General features: G+C 42.3%; 1 protein-coding gene across 3 annotated transcripts in view; it reads right to left on the bottom strand.

Annotated features, from left to right (window-relative positions):
• Positions 1–15,657, bottom strand: part of ppp3ccb (protein phosphatase 3, catalytic subunit, gamma isozyme, b) — a 44,527-nt gene extending 28,870 nt beyond the window's left edge. For 2 of the 3 annotated variants that reach the window (XM_049603830.1, XM_049603831.1), the window contains exon 1: positions 15,037–15,657. In XM_049603830.1, coding sequence (XP_049459787.1) covers positions 15,037–15,088 — 52 coding nt within the window. In that variant the 5' untranslated portion in view covers positions 15,089–15,657. The remainder of the gene's footprint in view (positions 1–15,036) is intronic. The other variant, XM_049603829.1, reaches the window with a different exon arrangement.
• Positions 15,658–19,166: the final 3,509 nt, after the last annotated feature.

Raw genomic sequence — 19,166 nt, 5'->3', positions numbered from 1 at the left:
CACAATATCCGAAGATTTAATGTGGGTTGGTTTTTTGTTTTTTTCCAATTCTGCAATCATGACGGCGTGTTGAGGCTCGACCTGAAGACAAAGGAGAACAGTTTGGCAGCACAAAGCAGCCCCCAGAGGAAATACCAAACAGATTAATACCTGGAAAACACCGACGTCTAACAGAGAAGTACATCTGAAGGACGAGGAGGAGGAAGAGGAGGAGGAGGAGGCTGTGCTGCAGCTCCACCATTAACTGTCTCTAAACTGAAAGCGACATTTTCATAAGTTTACATAACTAATAGTGCCTTAAAGATGTAATGTGTAACTTTAACACATTTAAATGTCAACAAACAACTCGACCAGTGTTATTTATTTACTTGAGTTGTGTAGTTATATCACCTCAGATGTTTTCAACAATTTTAAAAACGCATAGAAATCTGTCGTTTTAATCAAAGACACGCTCTGTGTCATATGGTCGCTGTCGTGTCAGCGTGGCCGTTGGCTGCCAGAAGCCTTTTTATCCGCTTTTAAGACACATTTTTATGCTTCACTTGGTGGTTTTTATTTATGTGTTTTTACTGAATGTAGGATTTTAGTCAGACGTCTGAATCTTAAATGATCACAGAAACAAGCTGAGCAGCATCAGTGTCAGCTCGGCTCCAGCCCCTGCTGAGCCAAACAGTGTCTGTGAAACTCTGAATTTGAAAATGAAGCTGCTTTATTCAGTGTTTCACTGGTTTAAATCAGCTGGTCTATTTGATCTGGAGAGGAAGAAACCTCTGTGGATAATTTGGCTCATGCTAGTTGTCAAAGAAACTAGAGTTACCACCCTGTGGTTGTGTGACTCTGCCCACCAGTCCACCCTGTGGCTGTATGACTCCGCCCACCAGTCCACCCTGTGGTTGTATGACTCCGCCCAGCAGTCCACCCTGTGGCTGTATGACTCCGCCCACCAGTCCACCCTGTGGCTGTATGACTCCGCCCACCAGTCCACCCTGTGGTTGTATGACTCCGCCCAGCAGTCCAGTGTCTCTGACAGTGTCCATCCATGTCAGTGAAAACATGGATGCTTCACACACAGAAGATCTATACAATCAGCACAGTTTCAAGATTAGAGTCACCAATTCAGTATCTGACCAAATGTCTCCCCTTCTGTTCCTGAGATAGGACGTTAAAACATGATGATGTCACAGTCAAGCTGACCTTTGACCTTTTGACCTTCATTATTTTATCCTGTTAGACATTTGAGTCAAGTTTGGACAGAATTAGTGAATGAATTCTTCAGTTATGGACAAAAACATGTTTTGTGAGGTCGCAGTGACCTTTGACCTTTGACCACCACAATCTAATTAATTTATTTTTGAGTCCAAGTGGACGTTTGTGCCAAATTTGAGGAACTTCTCCTTAAAGCCCTTCCTGAGATATTGCATTCACAAATGAGAAGGCCATGAGGTCACAGTGATGAGTTAACCTTTGACTACCAAAATGTAATCAGTTCATTGTTGAGTCCAAGTGGAAGTTTGTGCCAAATTGGAGAGAATTCCCTTTAGGTATTTTTTGAGACATGTAGTTCATGAGAATGAGCTGGATGCAAGGTCACAGTGACCTTTGACCACCAAAATCAAATCGGGTCATTCTTGACTTTTACTAGATCTTTTTGCCAAATATGAAGAAATTCCCTCCAGCTGTGCAGGGTGTGGGTCTCTGTCTCTGTATGAACGGCCACGTGAGGCATGAGATACTGCGTTCATAGGAATGGCCGACAAATGGACAATCCGAAAACAGCGCCAGTGTGAAGGCATAAAAATCGATACTTGCTGTGCATGTGACGATACAATATCGTTAACCAAAAATTTCACAATACTACCCTGTATTGATTTTTGTCATTATGCTACGTTACGTGTGGTGCAAAACCACGTAAAAACACACAAAGGCACCAGAGGCATGACTGATGACTCTATCACAGCGTCCTTTCACTCTGCTTATTAAAAATGAGCTAATCTCAAAAATTAAATAATGTACATAGTTCAAATAACTTTTGGAGTGTTGATAAATATTTTGTTTATGTTACTACATTTAAATTTTTTTGGATCAATATGTTTTGTGGGTTTTTTTCTAAAATCTGATTAAAAACGTTTTTAATGACAATTCTAATATCAATTTTTATGGTTTTCTAAAATCATTCAGAGGCTGCCCCCGAACAGTCGACCAAACGTTAGTCGAATAGAAAGGTCAACAAGATTTCATTGGTCGCTTACTCACATTAAAAAAAACATGACGTATCATGTGAAACATGGAAGTAGCTACATGCCCATTAGCCCACAGCGTCATTAACAGGCGGCTCGCTCAGTGTGTGACGTGCACTTGGAGATAAAATATAGGCCTATATTAATGAAGGTTCATTAGTACGGTTTGTATTTCTCTGTAATGTAGCACAGTGTTAACAATGATACTGATACTATTCTTTCTCACACCTTCAACTCAAACCACCAAAATATATCATTTCATCATTACATTCATATCAGAAACATGCAGGAGACTAGTCCACTGATGGACCCTGATGACGACTGTTGGTCCACTGATGGACCCTGATGAGGACTGTTGGTCCACTAGGAACAGTCTTAGTCAGAGGCAGCCCTACATCACTCAGCCCTGTTTGAGCTGTGTGTTCTTGTGCGTGATGTTTCACACAGAAACAAACTGTCACTGAGGAACTTTGCATCTGTTTATACTGACAAATGAAGGTGGATCAAAGAAATAACTGTTGTTTGTTTCTTCTATAAAACTGATGTGATCCTGCCTGTTCCTGCGTCCTGACTCCTCATGCACAGACAGTACTCCAGAAGACACTTCCTCCTGTCCACACACACACACACACACACACACACACACACACACACACACACACATACACTCCTGGCCCAGTGGTCTAGTTTAGTGTGCAACTCTGAAACCAAACCAGGTCGCACACATTCAGCCAATCATGTCAGGGCTCCTGAACTGGTTCATCACCAGCACACAGAGGAAACCAGCCAGCTCAAGACAGACGTGATCGGACAAGACGATCGACTCGGTGATTAGTGAGGTCTGCGTCTCTGCGTCTGAGCAGAGGAAAACCAAAGTTGTGAAACGAGGCATCTGTAGGAAGTGGTATGTAAATAATCAGTGACACAGATGAGCGGCTGGAGAGTAACGTTCTTTTAATAACTGCGTCTGAGCGCTGGCTGCAGCAGCCTCCAGTGTGATCAGCTTACATCTACTCTTCACACAGGCCTGACACGTCCACGCGCCCACTGAACACTTCACTTACAGCAAATAACTCACTTCAAGTCCTCGCAACTTTTAAACACTTTACTTTCCTTGTGTGACGGAGCCTGATGCTGAACTTTGTCCCTGTTGGCCACCGTAGGCCCTGTGGTCAGGAGCCAGTCAAATATAAACAAAACAAAGCGAGCGTCAAACAGACGGCGGCTTTGTTTCTGCTTGTGCTGACACAGCGGAGGCATCGACGTGTTTCTGCTCCAAACAAACATCAGCAGGACGGCGAGGTCAAAACCAGAGCGGCTTCAGCCAAACACAACACGACTGATACACACATCATCTGTGGGTCATCATCTCACAGCGCCGCAGGGCGAGACGTGAGGCGGAAATACAAATCAGATAATATTAAAAGATCAGAGCTGAATAAGCCTGATCATCGGCCCTATTGATTTTGTTAATGATTTATCTGCTGATTGTTTTCTCCGTTAATAAATTAACTGTTATGTCTTTAGTTTGCTTCTTCTGTCTGAGCGAGTCTGAAACCGTACGAACTTCAACTTACTATTATAATAAATGAAATAAGCATCACTCGTCTCATCTGAGAAGCTCAAATCATTTTGGAATTTTTGCTTCATGCTTGAAACAAGTCGATTATCAAAACAGTAGCTGATCAACTGTCTGCCAATAGAAACCAGTCGATTAATCAACTAATCGTTATGTCTCCGATATAAACTTAATGATGTGCACTGACTGAGTGAAGTGCCAAAACCCAAATAGAGCAACTTAAGAGTCAACTGAACCAGCTCCACCCTGGGGCCCACAAACAAGACGGGGCACTGAACCAGCTGCATCCTGGGCCCAAGGACCAAACGCTGAACCAGCTGCATCCTGGGCCCCAGGACCAAACGCTGAACCAGTTCCGTCTTTGGCCCCATGACAGAACACTGAATCCACTCCGTCATGGACCTCCCGACAGCACACTAAACCAACTCCATCGTGGGGCCCACGGCAAGGCATCAAGTCTTCTCCGTTCTGGGACCCACAACAACGAACTGAACCATCTCTGTACTTGGAACCATGACAGGACACAGAACTTGCTCCACTCTGGGGCTCACAACAGAACACTAAACCAGCTCCATCCTGGGGCCCACGACAGAACACTGAATTAGCTCAATCCTGAGCAACTGGACGATGAACCAGCTCCGTCCCGAGGCCCACGACAAGACACTGAACCAGCTGCATCCTGGGCCCTAGTTCCAAAGTTTGAGAAGGATCCATTTTGGGGCCCATGACAGGACAGTAAACCAGCTGCATCCTGGGCCCTAGTTCCAAACTTTGAGAAGGATCCATTTTGGGGCCCATGACAGGACAGTAAACCAGCTGCATCCTGGGCCCCAGGACCAAACACGGTACCAGCTTCATCGTGGGGCCCACAGCAGGACACTGAACCAGCTGCATCCTGGGCCCCAGGACCAAACACTGAACCAGCTCCATCTTTGGCCCCATGACAGAACACTCCGTCATGGACCTCATGACAGCACACTAAACCAGCTTCATCGTGGGGCTCACGACAAGGCATCAAGTCTGCTCCGTTCTGGGGCCCACAACAACGAACTGAACCATCTCTGTACTTGGAACCATGACAGGACACAGAACTAGCTCCATTCTGAGGCTCCCTCCTGGGTGTAACCCGGGGGAAAAACCCTTATTAATTTATCCCCTTTTCTTTCAAAACGTAAAATATTACGTGATGCCGTGCGTCATCACGTCACGCCATTACGCCGTCTTGTGACAGAGCAGCAGGTAACGTAATTCAGTTGTGGCTTGCTGCCAGTAGTAGCAAGAGGAGCATGCTGGGGAAATGTTTGCTGCAGGTACGTCATATCATCACCCGTTTAATATAACATCAAAACATTCTGAAACTAAATGCAATGACTGTCGAAACATAGGAGCCGACTACCGGAGCCGCTGAGCGTCTGAATTGGAGCCGTATGCTGATTGAATCACGGAACTGGTGAGTTGAGCTAACGCTACCCATTTAAATGACGTTAGCTTAGCTTAGCCTAGCCGCTACCTGTTGATTGTTTGGTGCGGGTAATAGTGTCTTATATGCCTAGTTCTCTGAATGTGTCCTGCCACATGAAACGTTAAGCACTTTAAAGCTAGTCTTGGTGATGCTGAAATTACTGTGATGAATATTTTAATATAACAAACATTTTGTTATTTATTCACATTGATTTATATATCATGATTTGATTATATTGTACAACATTGGAATTATTGAAATTGATATACTGCTATTTATTTAATGCAGTCCGTGTTATTTGGCTGTAGTATTTTTGCACACTGGATATTTAATTGGACCTGTTTTCCATACAGGCCAGGTTGATGGCGAGCTAAGAGTCTAGCCTGGGCACAAAGCCTGAAGACTGTGTCGGGAAGGAATCAGCTGAACCTCCACTGCTCTAGTCGGGCTGGTATGAGGCTCTTTTGTGCAGCCGCTCCTCTTCCGAACTTTTGCCCCCTTGCAACTCACTAACGGCCCATACATCCACCACACACATTCACCTCCCAATACGGACCTTTTCCCCCTTCCATTGGACACTCCACCGTTGGGCTGTTGTACTGTGGTTGTGCCTTGCCATTACAGGCGAAGCTTGAACTCCCTTTCTGGGCAATTATGGATCATCTGTGCACTGCAAAGTCATTTAATGTCGAATGATAAAATGAACTGTATATATTGTGTTTTCCTTTGAATGGCCATTCGTATTCTTATTCTATTCATTGCTGTTAATATTTAATGTGTTTATGGTTCACAATTATATGGTGTCGCTAAACCTAAACTGTGTTCAGTGTCTCACTCTCCACTCCTAGAGTCCAACCTAGTCTTCTGAACCTAGCCCAAATAATAACTGTGTAGCTATCTGTTAGTACCTAAACTGTGCTTAATAGGGTAGCATGCATGCTACATGGGGCTCACAAGAGAACAGTAAACCAGCTCCATCCTGGGGCCCATGGCAGAACACTGAATTAGCTCGATCCTGAGCAAGTGGACGCTGAACCAGCTGCATCCTGGGCCCCAGGTCCAAACACTGTAGCAGCTCCGTCCTCAGGTCCAACTTCATTAATCATGAATGAGGACAGAATCATTACATGTGGCAGGCGATGCAAATGGCCGGACTGATTTGATTACTATCGGTAACTAAGCCAAAGGCCAGAGCAGATCCATCAGAGTACACACACACACACACACACACACACACACACACACACACACACACACACACACACACACACACACACACACACACAGCCCATTGACCAGGTCCAACAGGATGCTGAGAGCTGTGGTGACTTCGACCATCAGGACTGTTTCATCCTGACAAAATCAGTCGACTGATTTGACAACTGACAGATAATTAAACGACTATGATGATTATGATCAATTTACTGCTGTAAATCAATTATTTTCACTACAGATGAATCTGTAGATTAATCATCTTTATCAGGGTTTTAATCAGAGCGTTATGTCATTAAATGACAAATACTGTTCCTGGAATTTAACTGGTCTGTTGTTGGTGCAGAGGGAGAGAATAAGACTTTATTTCTATGAATAAACCTTTGAACTATTTAAAATAATCAAAATAATTTAATCAGAATCAGAAATACTTTATTGATCGCTGATGGGGAACTGTGATTCATTACAGTCGCTCTGATGTAAAGACTAGAGAATTATAATAAGTAAGAATAAGAGTATGAATAGAAGTATGTAAATATAAAGCAATAAAATAAACAAAATAAAATAACTAGAAATTCAACTGTACATTAAAATAAAAAACAGACTGTGCATTATGCTACAGTACTTAAGATATAAAAATATAAAAAATACAACGATATCATCAATGTGCAGAGGCTGTAAGTGTGAAATTTAATTAAGATAAAATCACCAATGGAATAAAGAAGAACAGAATAAAATAAACATAAGAAATATGTAGTTGTGCGCACGATAAAGTCGTATTCAGAAAAATACTGCACAGTTGAATAACTGCACCCAATTTAGAATCCATTTTAATTTAATTTATGAAGATTAAAATGTTTCCAAGAGGTTTTAATTCAACTAGACGTTTACTATGGAGGCTGCAGTTCCTGGTGGTGTTATAGTGGACTGGTCATAACACACTCAATATAATGTATAGCTACAAACTACAACCTCAGATATAAACACATAGTTAAATTAATAGCTTTGAATTTATGGCTCAGCTGTTGTATCAGATTGGATTAGATTTTACAGCTGTACCTAATAAAGTGGTCACTGAGGGTAAACTGCTGCTTGTTAATTGTTTGATGACACCTCACTGCAGACACAAGCTGGTCCATATTGTGGGTGTGTGTGTGTGTGTGTGTGTGTGTGTGTGTTGTGACTTCCTGAATGACCGGCAGCCTTAAGAGGGCAGGTTTAATGACGTGACGCTCTCCTGCAGATTTACACTCCTAAGCCTTTCTAACCCGCTGAGCCAATCATACGTGACCGTTCACACTCAGACACACACACACAACCTGCTGGTTCACTAAACACTGAGACACCTCAGCTGCACAAACACAGGACACGGGACCATATTTTAACCTGGAAGTTTGGAAAAGTGGGAGCTGTACAGGAAGTCAGTCAGAGCTGTGGGGTCATCTGAAAGGTCAAGGTCATTTTAATTTAAGTTTAATTATTAATACGATTTTAAACTGGTCTCTCAGGCTGCTGTCAGCCCTAGAGTGGTCTCCTGTGGTCTGAATCAGGGACTCATGTTGTTCCAAAGTTGTGACCTCTGACCCATGCGTAGAATGTATTCGTATCATGATGTCTCATAGGGCTGGGCAGTAAAATCAATATCATGGTATTATTTTGGGGGGATGCGGTGACAGTATGATATCGCGGTAACGTCTTCTCTTGTTTTTACACCTTAAGTAAAACAATTTAAAAAGCCATACAAGTCTAGGATGGAAACTATTTATCGTCAGAAGTAAAACGGTTGCTAATCCATCTATTATTGTGTATAAAACATTGTGTAGTATGTATAAACGTTAGACGGAAGAGGGAGGGCTGGGTACTGCCGCATGTTTACTGCGGTAAGTTACCGTCACCGCGAATACCGCCCAGCCCTACACGTTACTTATTGATCTATAGTTGAATGTGGGCGGGACATGAGGCTGATCCACGTGCAGACAATTCCAAGTTGATTTGGGATTTATAAAAGAAAACTGTGCGCTGTCAGGCGTACACATGGCTTTATACATCAAGATATTTTTGGCGTGAGCCATTCTCACACTCTTAGCATGGATCCTACGCACTGATCCTAAATGAGACCTCTGTGGATGATTCAGCTCCTGGTTAAAACCTCCTGAATAATGAAGGAATTCTGACCAGGAGAAGTTTCAGCTGGTTGAAATGTACAATCCTGCAACCCTAAATCTTTCACACTGGACCTTTAAATATTGCGAACGAAAAATGAAACCTTAGACTTTTATAAATATACAGTTTTTAATATCATTTCACTTTGTTGCACAAAAATAGTTCCAGCATCTGTGTTCTGTTTGAGACAATTATCAGAACAAAGTCCTCTTTAATAATATAAATAAGACATGCAGTGACAGTGCTGATGGAGACATCGTTCATCTAACGTGGTGGGGAACGACTGACCTGGAGGATCACCTGTGTGTTAAGGATCATTCAGTGTTGACCGGGTGAGGCGCCAGTGGCTCCACAGCACAGACACACCTGTACGACACAGCTCCTGCTACTACAACATCAGAACATGTGACCCACTCCGAACACGATGGCGGTTTAATTTTTGGCACCAGCTGCCATCAAAATGTGACCAAGTGTCACAGAAACGTTTGCAGTGGGAGTACAGCAGAAATACTTAATTGGGTCGCTCAATCTGCCGGGTCACAGAGTGTGTTTGAGCTCCACGCCGTCTCTGTGTGGAGCTCAAACACACTGAAAGATAATCACTGACAGAATAAATCATCCTGACCGTCTCCACCTGCACAGAGAGGCTGAGAGGACTGAATCAGCTGCACAGGTGTGGCAGCTATCACTTTATCTAATAATGACTCTGTTCTCAGGTAACACTGTGACCCACAGGCCATCTCTGCCCACGCTTAGGGATGCATGATATTTGATTTGTGCCGATATCCAATATGCTGATATGTAACAACTCGTCTGACCGATAACAGATACTGATATAGATACATGCCCTCTTTTCACAACCTAATCTTAGTGATCGTCAAGTCTCCTCTGTCGCAGAATTAACATCACATTATACAGGTATACTCTTATCGTGACCACGACCTCCACCAGCAGACGGAGATATGAAATACTTTTTAGTGTCTGTGATATTCATTAAAGCCGATATTAGCCGATACTGACTTCCTGATATTACCGTGCATCCCTACCTACGTTGGTATCTTTGCCTATTGTGATGTCATTTCTCTGAGTATCTTCAAATGTTTCTTGTCCCTAACATCTGTGCAACCTGAGCTAGAAGGTTTTGTACGTCAATAAACCATAATAGTCTATTTATACATTTTTTTAATCATAGCGACAAATCAAAAGCGAGTTTACTGCGTGATTTTAAATTTGGATGCGTCAGGGATAGGGCTGCAACGATTAGTCGACTAATCGACTATTAAAATAATCAGTGACTATTTTAGTAGTGGACTAATCGGTTTGAGTCATTTTTCATAGAAAAGTATTATAAAAGTACCCAAAATACTCTTATTGCAGCTTCTTACGTTCAGATATTGGCAGCTTTACACACTCTCCCATGACGGTGAACTAAAACCCTTTGGCGTGAGTACGAAACAAGACATTAGATGACATAGTTTTTGGGTTTCAGAGAGACAGACCGACGTTTTCAACATTTTAACACATTTTTCAATAAAATGATTAGTCGACTAATCAAAGAAATAATCGACAGATTAGTCGACAATGAAAATAATTGTTAGTTGCAGCCCTAGTCAGGGACGCAGGACACGTACCGAGCAACATCACTGAAATTAGTCTGCACTGAGTTTGAAAGACAGACTGAATAATTGCGAGACTTACATAACGCCGTAACGTTCTCCATGCTGCTTTCTACTGTTTACTAACCTGTTTTACAGCCTATCTGTGACATCACATGTGACACACCAGGTTACATTCTAGTCTACTGGCAGCAGGAAGGAGTCTATCGCGTAGTTTAATCGCAATTTCACGTATATAAGGAATACAGGATTCCTCTGTATCATCCCAACTGGATTAGTTTAAAAAGAAAATAGGTTTAAGGCCCTGTTTAGACGACAACGGTTTCTCTAAAAACGGAAAGGTCTGTCCTTTACGTTTTAAAAAAGCGTAGTTTGTAAATTTGTGTAAATTGTGTAAATTTGCAAAGCAACATCACGGCATGACGCCATGCGCCTGCGCTGAAGCACCTTCCTCTACAACGCGGTGACTACAAACCAAAACAAAGAAGACACAATGGTGAAAGCATGCACAGATAACTTTGTCTGGATGGACGATGAGGTGGAGTTGCTACAGGAACAGATCTAGACTTCACTTCAAATCAACAGGGTGAGCAGCACAAACAGAGCTCGGCATTGTTGTTGTGACGGTCAGCGTGCCTAGTGACTGGAACCGCAATGCACATGTGCGAAAAGTCTCCGTTTTCAGAGGAACTGCATATTGCAAGTTTACGTGACAACGGAGACGCTGCCGTTTCCAAAAAGTTGCACTCTGGAACCTGTTTTCAAAACGCTGCGTTTTCAGGCACCCAAAACGCCGCTGTTGTGTAAACAATCGGCCAAAACGCAACTAAAGTTTACCATTTTCAGTTGAAATCGTTGTCATATAAACAGGACCTAAGATTAGACTTCAACCCCCCCCCCCCCCCGAAGACAATTTTGAACATTTGACATCTAAATGAATTAATCTGATGCATCTTTACATCAGTTGAGGCTTGAACTCACGATCTCTGACACCAAAGAGCATCTTCTATCTGACTGAGCTGATTAGCAAATGATAACTCATCTGTGGCTTCACAAATTATCTCTCACCCCCTCTCTCTCTTTCTGTATGTGTGAACTGCAACCCCCAACCTGTAGCCATTTCTCTGTGTGTGTGTGTGTGTGTGTGTTTTCATCTCTCTCGTGTCTAGACCAAACTGAACAAATATTTATAGACGGACAAGCAACATCATAATTAAACAGACTTTTATTTTTTATTTTGAAAATTGGCCGGATTCTCTCGTCTTTTCTGTGTATAACTTCCTGCTTGGTACGATCTGCTCTATCCAGCTTGACAGAAGCGCTCGCGGCTCGTGTGAAAAATAGACCAGACGTCGAACTGAAGCGCTGCAGCGCGCGAGCCTCTGCGGGCGCTCCGCTCTGCTCAGCGGCCTGTGTAGACAGTCAGATAGGTTAACATGGGGGCCGATTGAAAACTGCCTCCGCTGTCCGTGGCGTGACTGAATGAATGACTCAAAACTTACGGCCCGCCCTACTCTGCCTCTGATTGGCTAGAACTCCTTGTTAACCTTGAGTAATGTGATACACCATTGGTAGTTGGAACTATCACTATCACAGTGGGGAAAAAAGTCCAAAAAAGTTAATAACTTACAAATTATGGCGAAGAGGTCGTTTCTTGCAACCCTAGAATTAAGATAAAAATATTCACAAACAAAAAAAACACTTCTGGTTGCTGATAAGTTGTATTTAACTTTTGATTTAACACTACAAATTAAAACCCTCGGCACACTGCAACACAAGCAGACAGATGCGCGACTCAGAGCAGCATGTGTCACTGACACCAGACTCAGAGTGTAGCGGACCGGTGAAAAATGTCACCATCAGCATATTATTTTACATCAATAAAATCTATTTTATCATTATTTTGAGTCACGTTGTTGAAAGAATTTAGTCGTCTGTGTTCAAGCAGGATAATAGGTTTCCATTCATTGCACGTCAGGCTTTCTATTTCCTTGTCGGAGATGTTTTCTTTTTTAATTACATGATAGCTATTCTCCCTTAACTCACCAGTAAAGAATACCTTTTCCCATTTCAAATAACCCGTGGCAATAATAATATCCCTGTTCTCTGATTTACTGTGAAACTTTCAGACCAGATGACTTCTTTACTCGGCCTAATGGGGTTAGTGTTGCGTTCAAGGTCCCCCCAAAAAAACGGGAGAAAAAAAAGGCAGAATATTCGACTATTTTTATTTTTTTTCACAATCAAATCTTGTGCCGTCGAACGAAGCTTCGAATTTTTTGGGTCAGCCCTACATATTACACATGTGTACTCTTATGGTGACGGCACACCAGCAGGTGGAGACATGAAATACAATACTGTACAATATATGTGTCACATTTGTATAATTAATGTTAGTTAGTTGTTATTACCTGACCCTCTCAGGCCTCCATAGTCAATATGTGGAACCTTTGATACTCAGTTTCTGTTCCCCTATGTTCACCTTTGGTTGTCCCCCACCTTACCTCTCCCCTTCTGCTGTGTACTCCATGGGAGAGGTGAGACGCATTACTCTCGTAGTAGTGTCTGTGTTTTAGTGCTGTTAACTGTTTATGAGTTCATTTTATGCTGGCATGTTCCCGTGTCATTTAATTTGTGTAGAAGCTGGAGTTCATATGGTCATAAACTGAGGGAGGCTTTTGTTTTTACCTCTCGCTGTCAGTTGTCAGGAATAAGCAGAGATCACCTTTGCAGATATCCACGGTCTGGACCTCTTTATATCAGCACGATGCAGACACCACCAGAGCCCACCAGTTACATTATATTATATTCATTCACTGTGAAAACTAACACAAAGCATGTTGGCTGGTGTTGATTTTTAGGGCCATTTCATAGTTGACGCAAAGGCACGCAGAGACGAACGCATCGAGACGCATTGGCCACCATGATGCGTGCTTGCGTCTCAAAATGTGTTGTCCATTTTTTTGATGCGCGGAGCAGTGACGCGTGTAATACCATGCGTTGCCAGCGGGGGTGGTAATGCAAGCGACGTACTTGAAATTAACCAGTTTTTGTTATTTACAGAAGAAGCAGGTATGAAGTATGGCGGGCGAGGAGGAAAAACTTTGCGAACTCGTACGGGCACACCCCCCCTTATATGACAGTTCCAACGCCCTGCACTCTAATAAAATAGCAGTACCAGCTAGCCAGAATGTACCGGTGACTCTGCTACCCCCTGTTGCGCAGGCCATACTTGCGTTCAATGTGTTGACTATAAAAGTAAGTGTGTTGCTCGCGTCTCTTGCTTGCGTTGCATGCATCGACTATGGAACGGCCCTTAGGCCGATATCAGCCAATACTAATGACGCGTCGATATTATCGTCCATCCCTATTAATTTTAGATGAATAAATTCAATGATTTATTAGACTTTTTAAGGATCCGTGGTAACAACCCATATGACGAGAGAGGCAGGAGGCCGCCAGTGCACATGTGTCATATCATCTCATTCATGATAACACCGATATATTTTGTCAACATAGTGACGTCATACTGTTACCCACGGCAACAACAAGCATGGCTGAAAGCGAAACTATTCCCGACTCCTCTGTGGTTCCAGTAAAAAGAGGAGCAGCTTCAGTAGTGTGGAATAAAGTGTGGCGTCCTGAATGTTTTCCTTCTCTTAGCGCTCAGAGGGAACTCATTCAGCGGCTCCTCTGGCAGCAGCACAGCGTCTCTCCCTCTCCTCTCTGGTTCTGTCACAAACCTTTGCTGATGGAAACCTACGTGAATAAACTCCATATATGTGACTGTATCATAACAGCCTGTCACAGGTTACAGCCTGATGGTTAGAGGAGAAATGGCAGAGCATAAAAACAGAGAAGGAAATCAGCTGTTGATTTATATATATAGATCCCAGGGGACATTTGTTTAAATGTGTAATTAGTGGTAGATTTGATTTAGTTGAACTATTAATATTGTGACACAATCTGAATCTGACTCTGAGTTACTGTTGTTGTTCACAAACTAAAGAAATGAGAGATCATTTTAGTTTTTATTTTAGATTTGACGCAAACTGTGAAACTACATCACTGATCCTGTTGCAATTATATCTTCTTTAAATTTTATTTTTTCACGAATGTGTCACATTCTCAAGAATATTGCAAAAAATACCCTAATATATCCTGATATTATTTCAGGGCCATATCACGCCCAGATATTTTCTCATGATCCAAAACTCTGGACCCCCCTGTCCTCTGCACCGGGGCCCTGCATGTGGAGCTACGCCCCTGCCTACGCCTTCACATATGTGGGCTAAGACAGTTTTCTTGACTTTGTACGTTGATATCTCCACAGTGGCAGAACGGATTTTTATCATTCAAACTGCATTTAAAACGTCCACCTCCCTTCCTTCGCTGGCAGTTTGAACCGTGAAGCTAGCCCTCACCGATCTCTGGAAATGTTCGTTAATATGAGAGGACCCCGGGAACATCGGGATGACCCCCGTTTAACAGCATACAGCTGACATCTGGCAGTCCGGACAGCTAAGCTAAGAAGCTAACTCATTAGCTGCCGCCCGGATTGATTAACTTGTGTAACCGGGCTGTGTGAGCGCCCTGCCGGCGGAGAGGCGGGTAGGAAGCACCGTGATCCGCTGAAAAAACCCCGAGTGAATTCAGTGTTAACGGGGCTGGGCTGTCATGAAGCTCACGTTTAGCCAACTAGCTGTGACAGCAGCGTCCGTGAACTTCCTGCACCCACCGGGGAGAAAAGAAAGAAATGTCACGTACCTTTAATCGGTCGTTCAGTGGTGGAGAGTTTGTTTTGGTCTTTCGCCGACATTCTGCCTCCTCGTTCGGCTGCGCGTCGCAAAAATCGCTAAATTACTAACTAAACTTGATGAATTCCTTCCGAGCTAGCTAGCTAGCTGCAGTGAGCTAGCCGCGCTAGCTAAGTTCGGCTCGGAGCAGCTTCACTCCGCAGACAGACCGAGCCGAGCCGAGCCAAGCCGAGCTGAGTTAAAGCCGCCGGTGGAGGAGGAGGAGGCGGAGGAGGAGGAGGAGGAGGAGGAGGAGGAGGAGGAGGAGGAGAGCTCCTTCACTAACAAATTAAAGCTTTCTGCTCTCCGCTGTGCTCCGCGGTGCGCTGCAGGGATGCCGAGCCGCTGTCAGTGTGTGTCAGGCGGATGGACTGGTCCAGGAAACGGCCCGGGCACCGCTGATGATGCCTTCAGGTGCAGCGCGTCAGATCATATCTCAACTTTATCCCTTTATTGTCGTTACAGGCCGCCGCCGCCGCTGCTGCTGGGCTCCGCTCCTCTGTCGTGATCCGAGGTGTCGTCCAGACCCTCTCTGTCGGATTACAATAATCCGCCGCCCGCAAGCGGATTTCCTACAACATGGCTCAACGCGGGGGGCTGTGGGTAGTGTAGTATTAATGTGATATTAATGCGGCGCGTTCACGGTCCGCTGAGCCCCGCGGACACTCAGTGTGTTCACTGCAGCGGAAAACACACACACGGCTGGTTTACTCTCAGATTAAATTTACAGATTGGATTTCTGTCTGAAGTCAAACATTAAAACGATCATTTGAAAAGTTGTTGAATGACTTCGTCGAGTTTTAACAGAGAAACTGAAATTCACAGGAAAAGGCAGCGGCGGGAAGAAACTAAGGGACTGTTCGTTATTTCCGAGGGGTGCGAGAAGGAGAGGCGCGTGAAAGGATTTCTTTAAACACTGGGAGGAACCTGTGTTTGTTATTCTGTCTTAGAGGAGGAGCATACTGTGGTTTTATTTTGTATTTATTTATTTATTTCTAATTCTATTTATTTATTTTCTTATTTTTTATTTTTTGCAGTTTATTTTCGACACAGCTTGCAGGCTTACATTAACCAATAACTGCTGTCAATATCAGCGCGCATACGCAGACAGGTACATTAAAAATTTTAAATGAAACCATGTCTTCATTAAAAATCACCAAAATGACACTGTTTATGAAAAAGTAAAATCAGAAATTTTCAACTTTCAAACACCAGAGGGTTTAAATGAACAGAATAACTCATTTATGGTGGAGGGAGGCTCGTGTATTTTGTATGGACATATGTATTGTATTTATACATTTCACACTGACAGCCTCAGCACACTCAGATATACATTTTATTTCTTAATATTTTAATATCTTATCTTGTTAAACACTGTGACGTGATGTACATTCTAATTTTATTTTACTTAATGCACATTTTCAGTTCTACTTTATTTTATTGCTTTATATTTACACAGTTTTATTCCATACTCTTATTCTTACTTGTTACAGTTCTCTATTCTTTATATCATAGCGACTGTAAGAAATCACAATTTGCCCTCTGGGATCAATGAATTATTTCTGAATCTAATTCTGATTTTCCACCCATCACTCAGGCAGGCTCAAGGAAAAATATTTGTAGCTCCGGGGAGGGTCACAAAATAAATAAATAAATAAATTTTAAGAGATATTTATCGCAATAAAACCTTACAATATTTGCCTCTGAGAGGAGCGTTGAAGGGAAATAAATAAGTACAAATGATTCAGAATTGTACAGTGACCTCCTTGGTTACTTTCCCCCACTGGAAATATTGTAGTTTTTACTGCAAAATATAAATAAACTAATTAATGTTAATGTATCATTGGAGATTAAACCACCAGTTTTACCAGACTGTAGTTGTAACAGAGGATTTCTACACTGTAAAATATCTCAGTAGCCTAAAATTAACAGTATAAAGGTGCAAAAATATTCCATTTCAACAAGTCCTGCATTACAAATAAGCAAAATTGCAGAGGCTGCAAATTATCGCTAAAATGTACTTTAAATGTATTTAGTTTGCATGAATGGAGCAGGTTGACTTAGCAGCATTTTAATAATATAAGATGTTAATGTGTAATATAATCTGAGCACAGCTGTCTGAATAAATGTAAAGGAAAAAGTATAATATTCCCTCGTTACTCAAGTCAAGTACAATAACATCAAAACTCTACACAGATAGGCTGTTTTATTTTATTTTATTTTCAAGATTGAGTTTTTATGCACCAATGGGCTGCATGATAATAATCAATCATGTAAAGAATAGAGAATTATAAGAAGTGAGAAGTTTGAAGAGATGTGAAAAATATTGTAGTTAAATAATTGCACAGTGTAATTATAATAACAATAATAATAATGGTTTTCAGTCATTTCTGAGTAGATTTAAAACTTGTTTTACATTTGTGCCAAACTCCATTGACAAATTTCACAATTTAAGGTTGTCTTGTTTTCAGTTTGAGGTACTTGTTATTTAACAGGTGAACCTGTCTGTAATTTTGGATTGTAGATTGTATTAAAACACCTTAAACAGTATTTTGAGGATAAATTTACTTTATATTTTCAGCTCACCTGCAGGTCTGTCAGTCCCTTCCAGCAAACACAGGACTGGGAGGGCGCGTTACTGTTATAAAAGTTAGATTTTTAGTATAATGAAGTGCTTCTTTTTCGGTCCTTGGTGTCTGTGCGTAGTCTGAGCGTACACTCAGATAATCATGATACAACACAATAAGTCATCTGTCAGTTTATTTCTTTGCCTTTATTCAAAGACATGTTAAAACTGATGGTTTTCTCTGAGGAGTTTGGTGCTGCTTCAGTTTCACACAGTTCACAGATTTGACCTCAGCAGCTGAACATGAAGCTGATAAAGCTGCAGGTCACTGAGTCTCTCTCCCGTGTACAGTAACCTCCATATGTAATATTTCTGTCTGCCACATGAACACAACACGAGGAGCTGAGCAGAAGGACGACAGCGCCGCCATGTGGACGCTGATCAAACTGCTTCAGATACAACAACATGAAAGTGTTAACAAATATATATACTGACATTTATAAGAGCTTTGTACTTAAGCTGCAGAGATACTTAATATGTTTAGTCGAGCTCAGAGTGAACAAAGATGAAACCAGATCAAAGGAGAGAATTAAAAGTTGTTCACATAAACTGGGACAGACTGGTTTCCAGTAACTCCTCACTACTGGAGCTTGTGAGAAGAATGTACAGTAGTCTTCGATAGATAGATAGATAGATAGATAGATAGATAGATAGACAGACAGACAGACAGATAGATAGATAGATAGATAGATAGATAGATAGATAGATAGATAGATAGATAGACTGATTCACACTGTTACTCAGAGGTGGAAATAAATACAGACCAGTAGAAGACAGAGTCAATATAACATAATAACAAAGATAATCTTTATCGTCTGTCATAAAGTGACAGGAACTCTCCTTTAACGAGGCTGAACACATAATACATATTCAAAACAGATTTAAACACACACACACACATTTATAAAACAGGACTGAAACTATCATGAACAGTGTTTCCAGCTCAGAATACGCTGCCTGTTTTCATTTGTTCAGGGTGATGATCACAGAGGGAAGAAGAGACCAGCAGAGAGCAGCTCCAGTTGTACCTTAGTGAGACGTCAGCAGCATTTCCAGCTGCGACTGTGTGCACAAGTTTTCCTTGCATCCTTTTTCCTCAAGGAAAATTTCTTCCTACTGCCCACTGGGTCGCTAAAACTTGGCGTTTTTAGGTGCCATTTTTCCAGCGGCGATGCCACCTACAGCTGGAGATTTTTTAATGAGTCACTGACTGCATTTCCAGCTGTGATTGTGCCACCTAAAGTGGGCGTGTTGTAGCAAGACATCAGCAGCATTTCTAGCTGTGATTGTGCCACCTAAAGTGGGCGTGTTGTAGCAAGACATCAGCAGCATTTCTAGCTGTGATAAGACATCAGCAGCATTTCTAGCTGTGATTGTGCCACCTAAAGTGGGCGTGTTGTAGCAAGACATCAGCAGCATTTCTAGCTGTGATTGTGCCACCTAAAGTGGGCGTGTTGTAGCAAGACATCAGCAGC

This window comes from Epinephelus fuscoguttatus, linkage group LG18, assembly GCF_011397635.1.
Source record: "Epinephelus fuscoguttatus linkage group LG18, E.fuscoguttatus.final_Chr_v1".
Lineage (NCBI taxonomy): Eukaryota > Metazoa > Chordata > Actinopteri > Perciformes > Serranidae > Epinephelus > Epinephelus fuscoguttatus.
The sequence above is the reverse complement of the archived record's forward strand: the minus strand, read 5'-3'. Positions and strand labels throughout refer to the sequence as shown.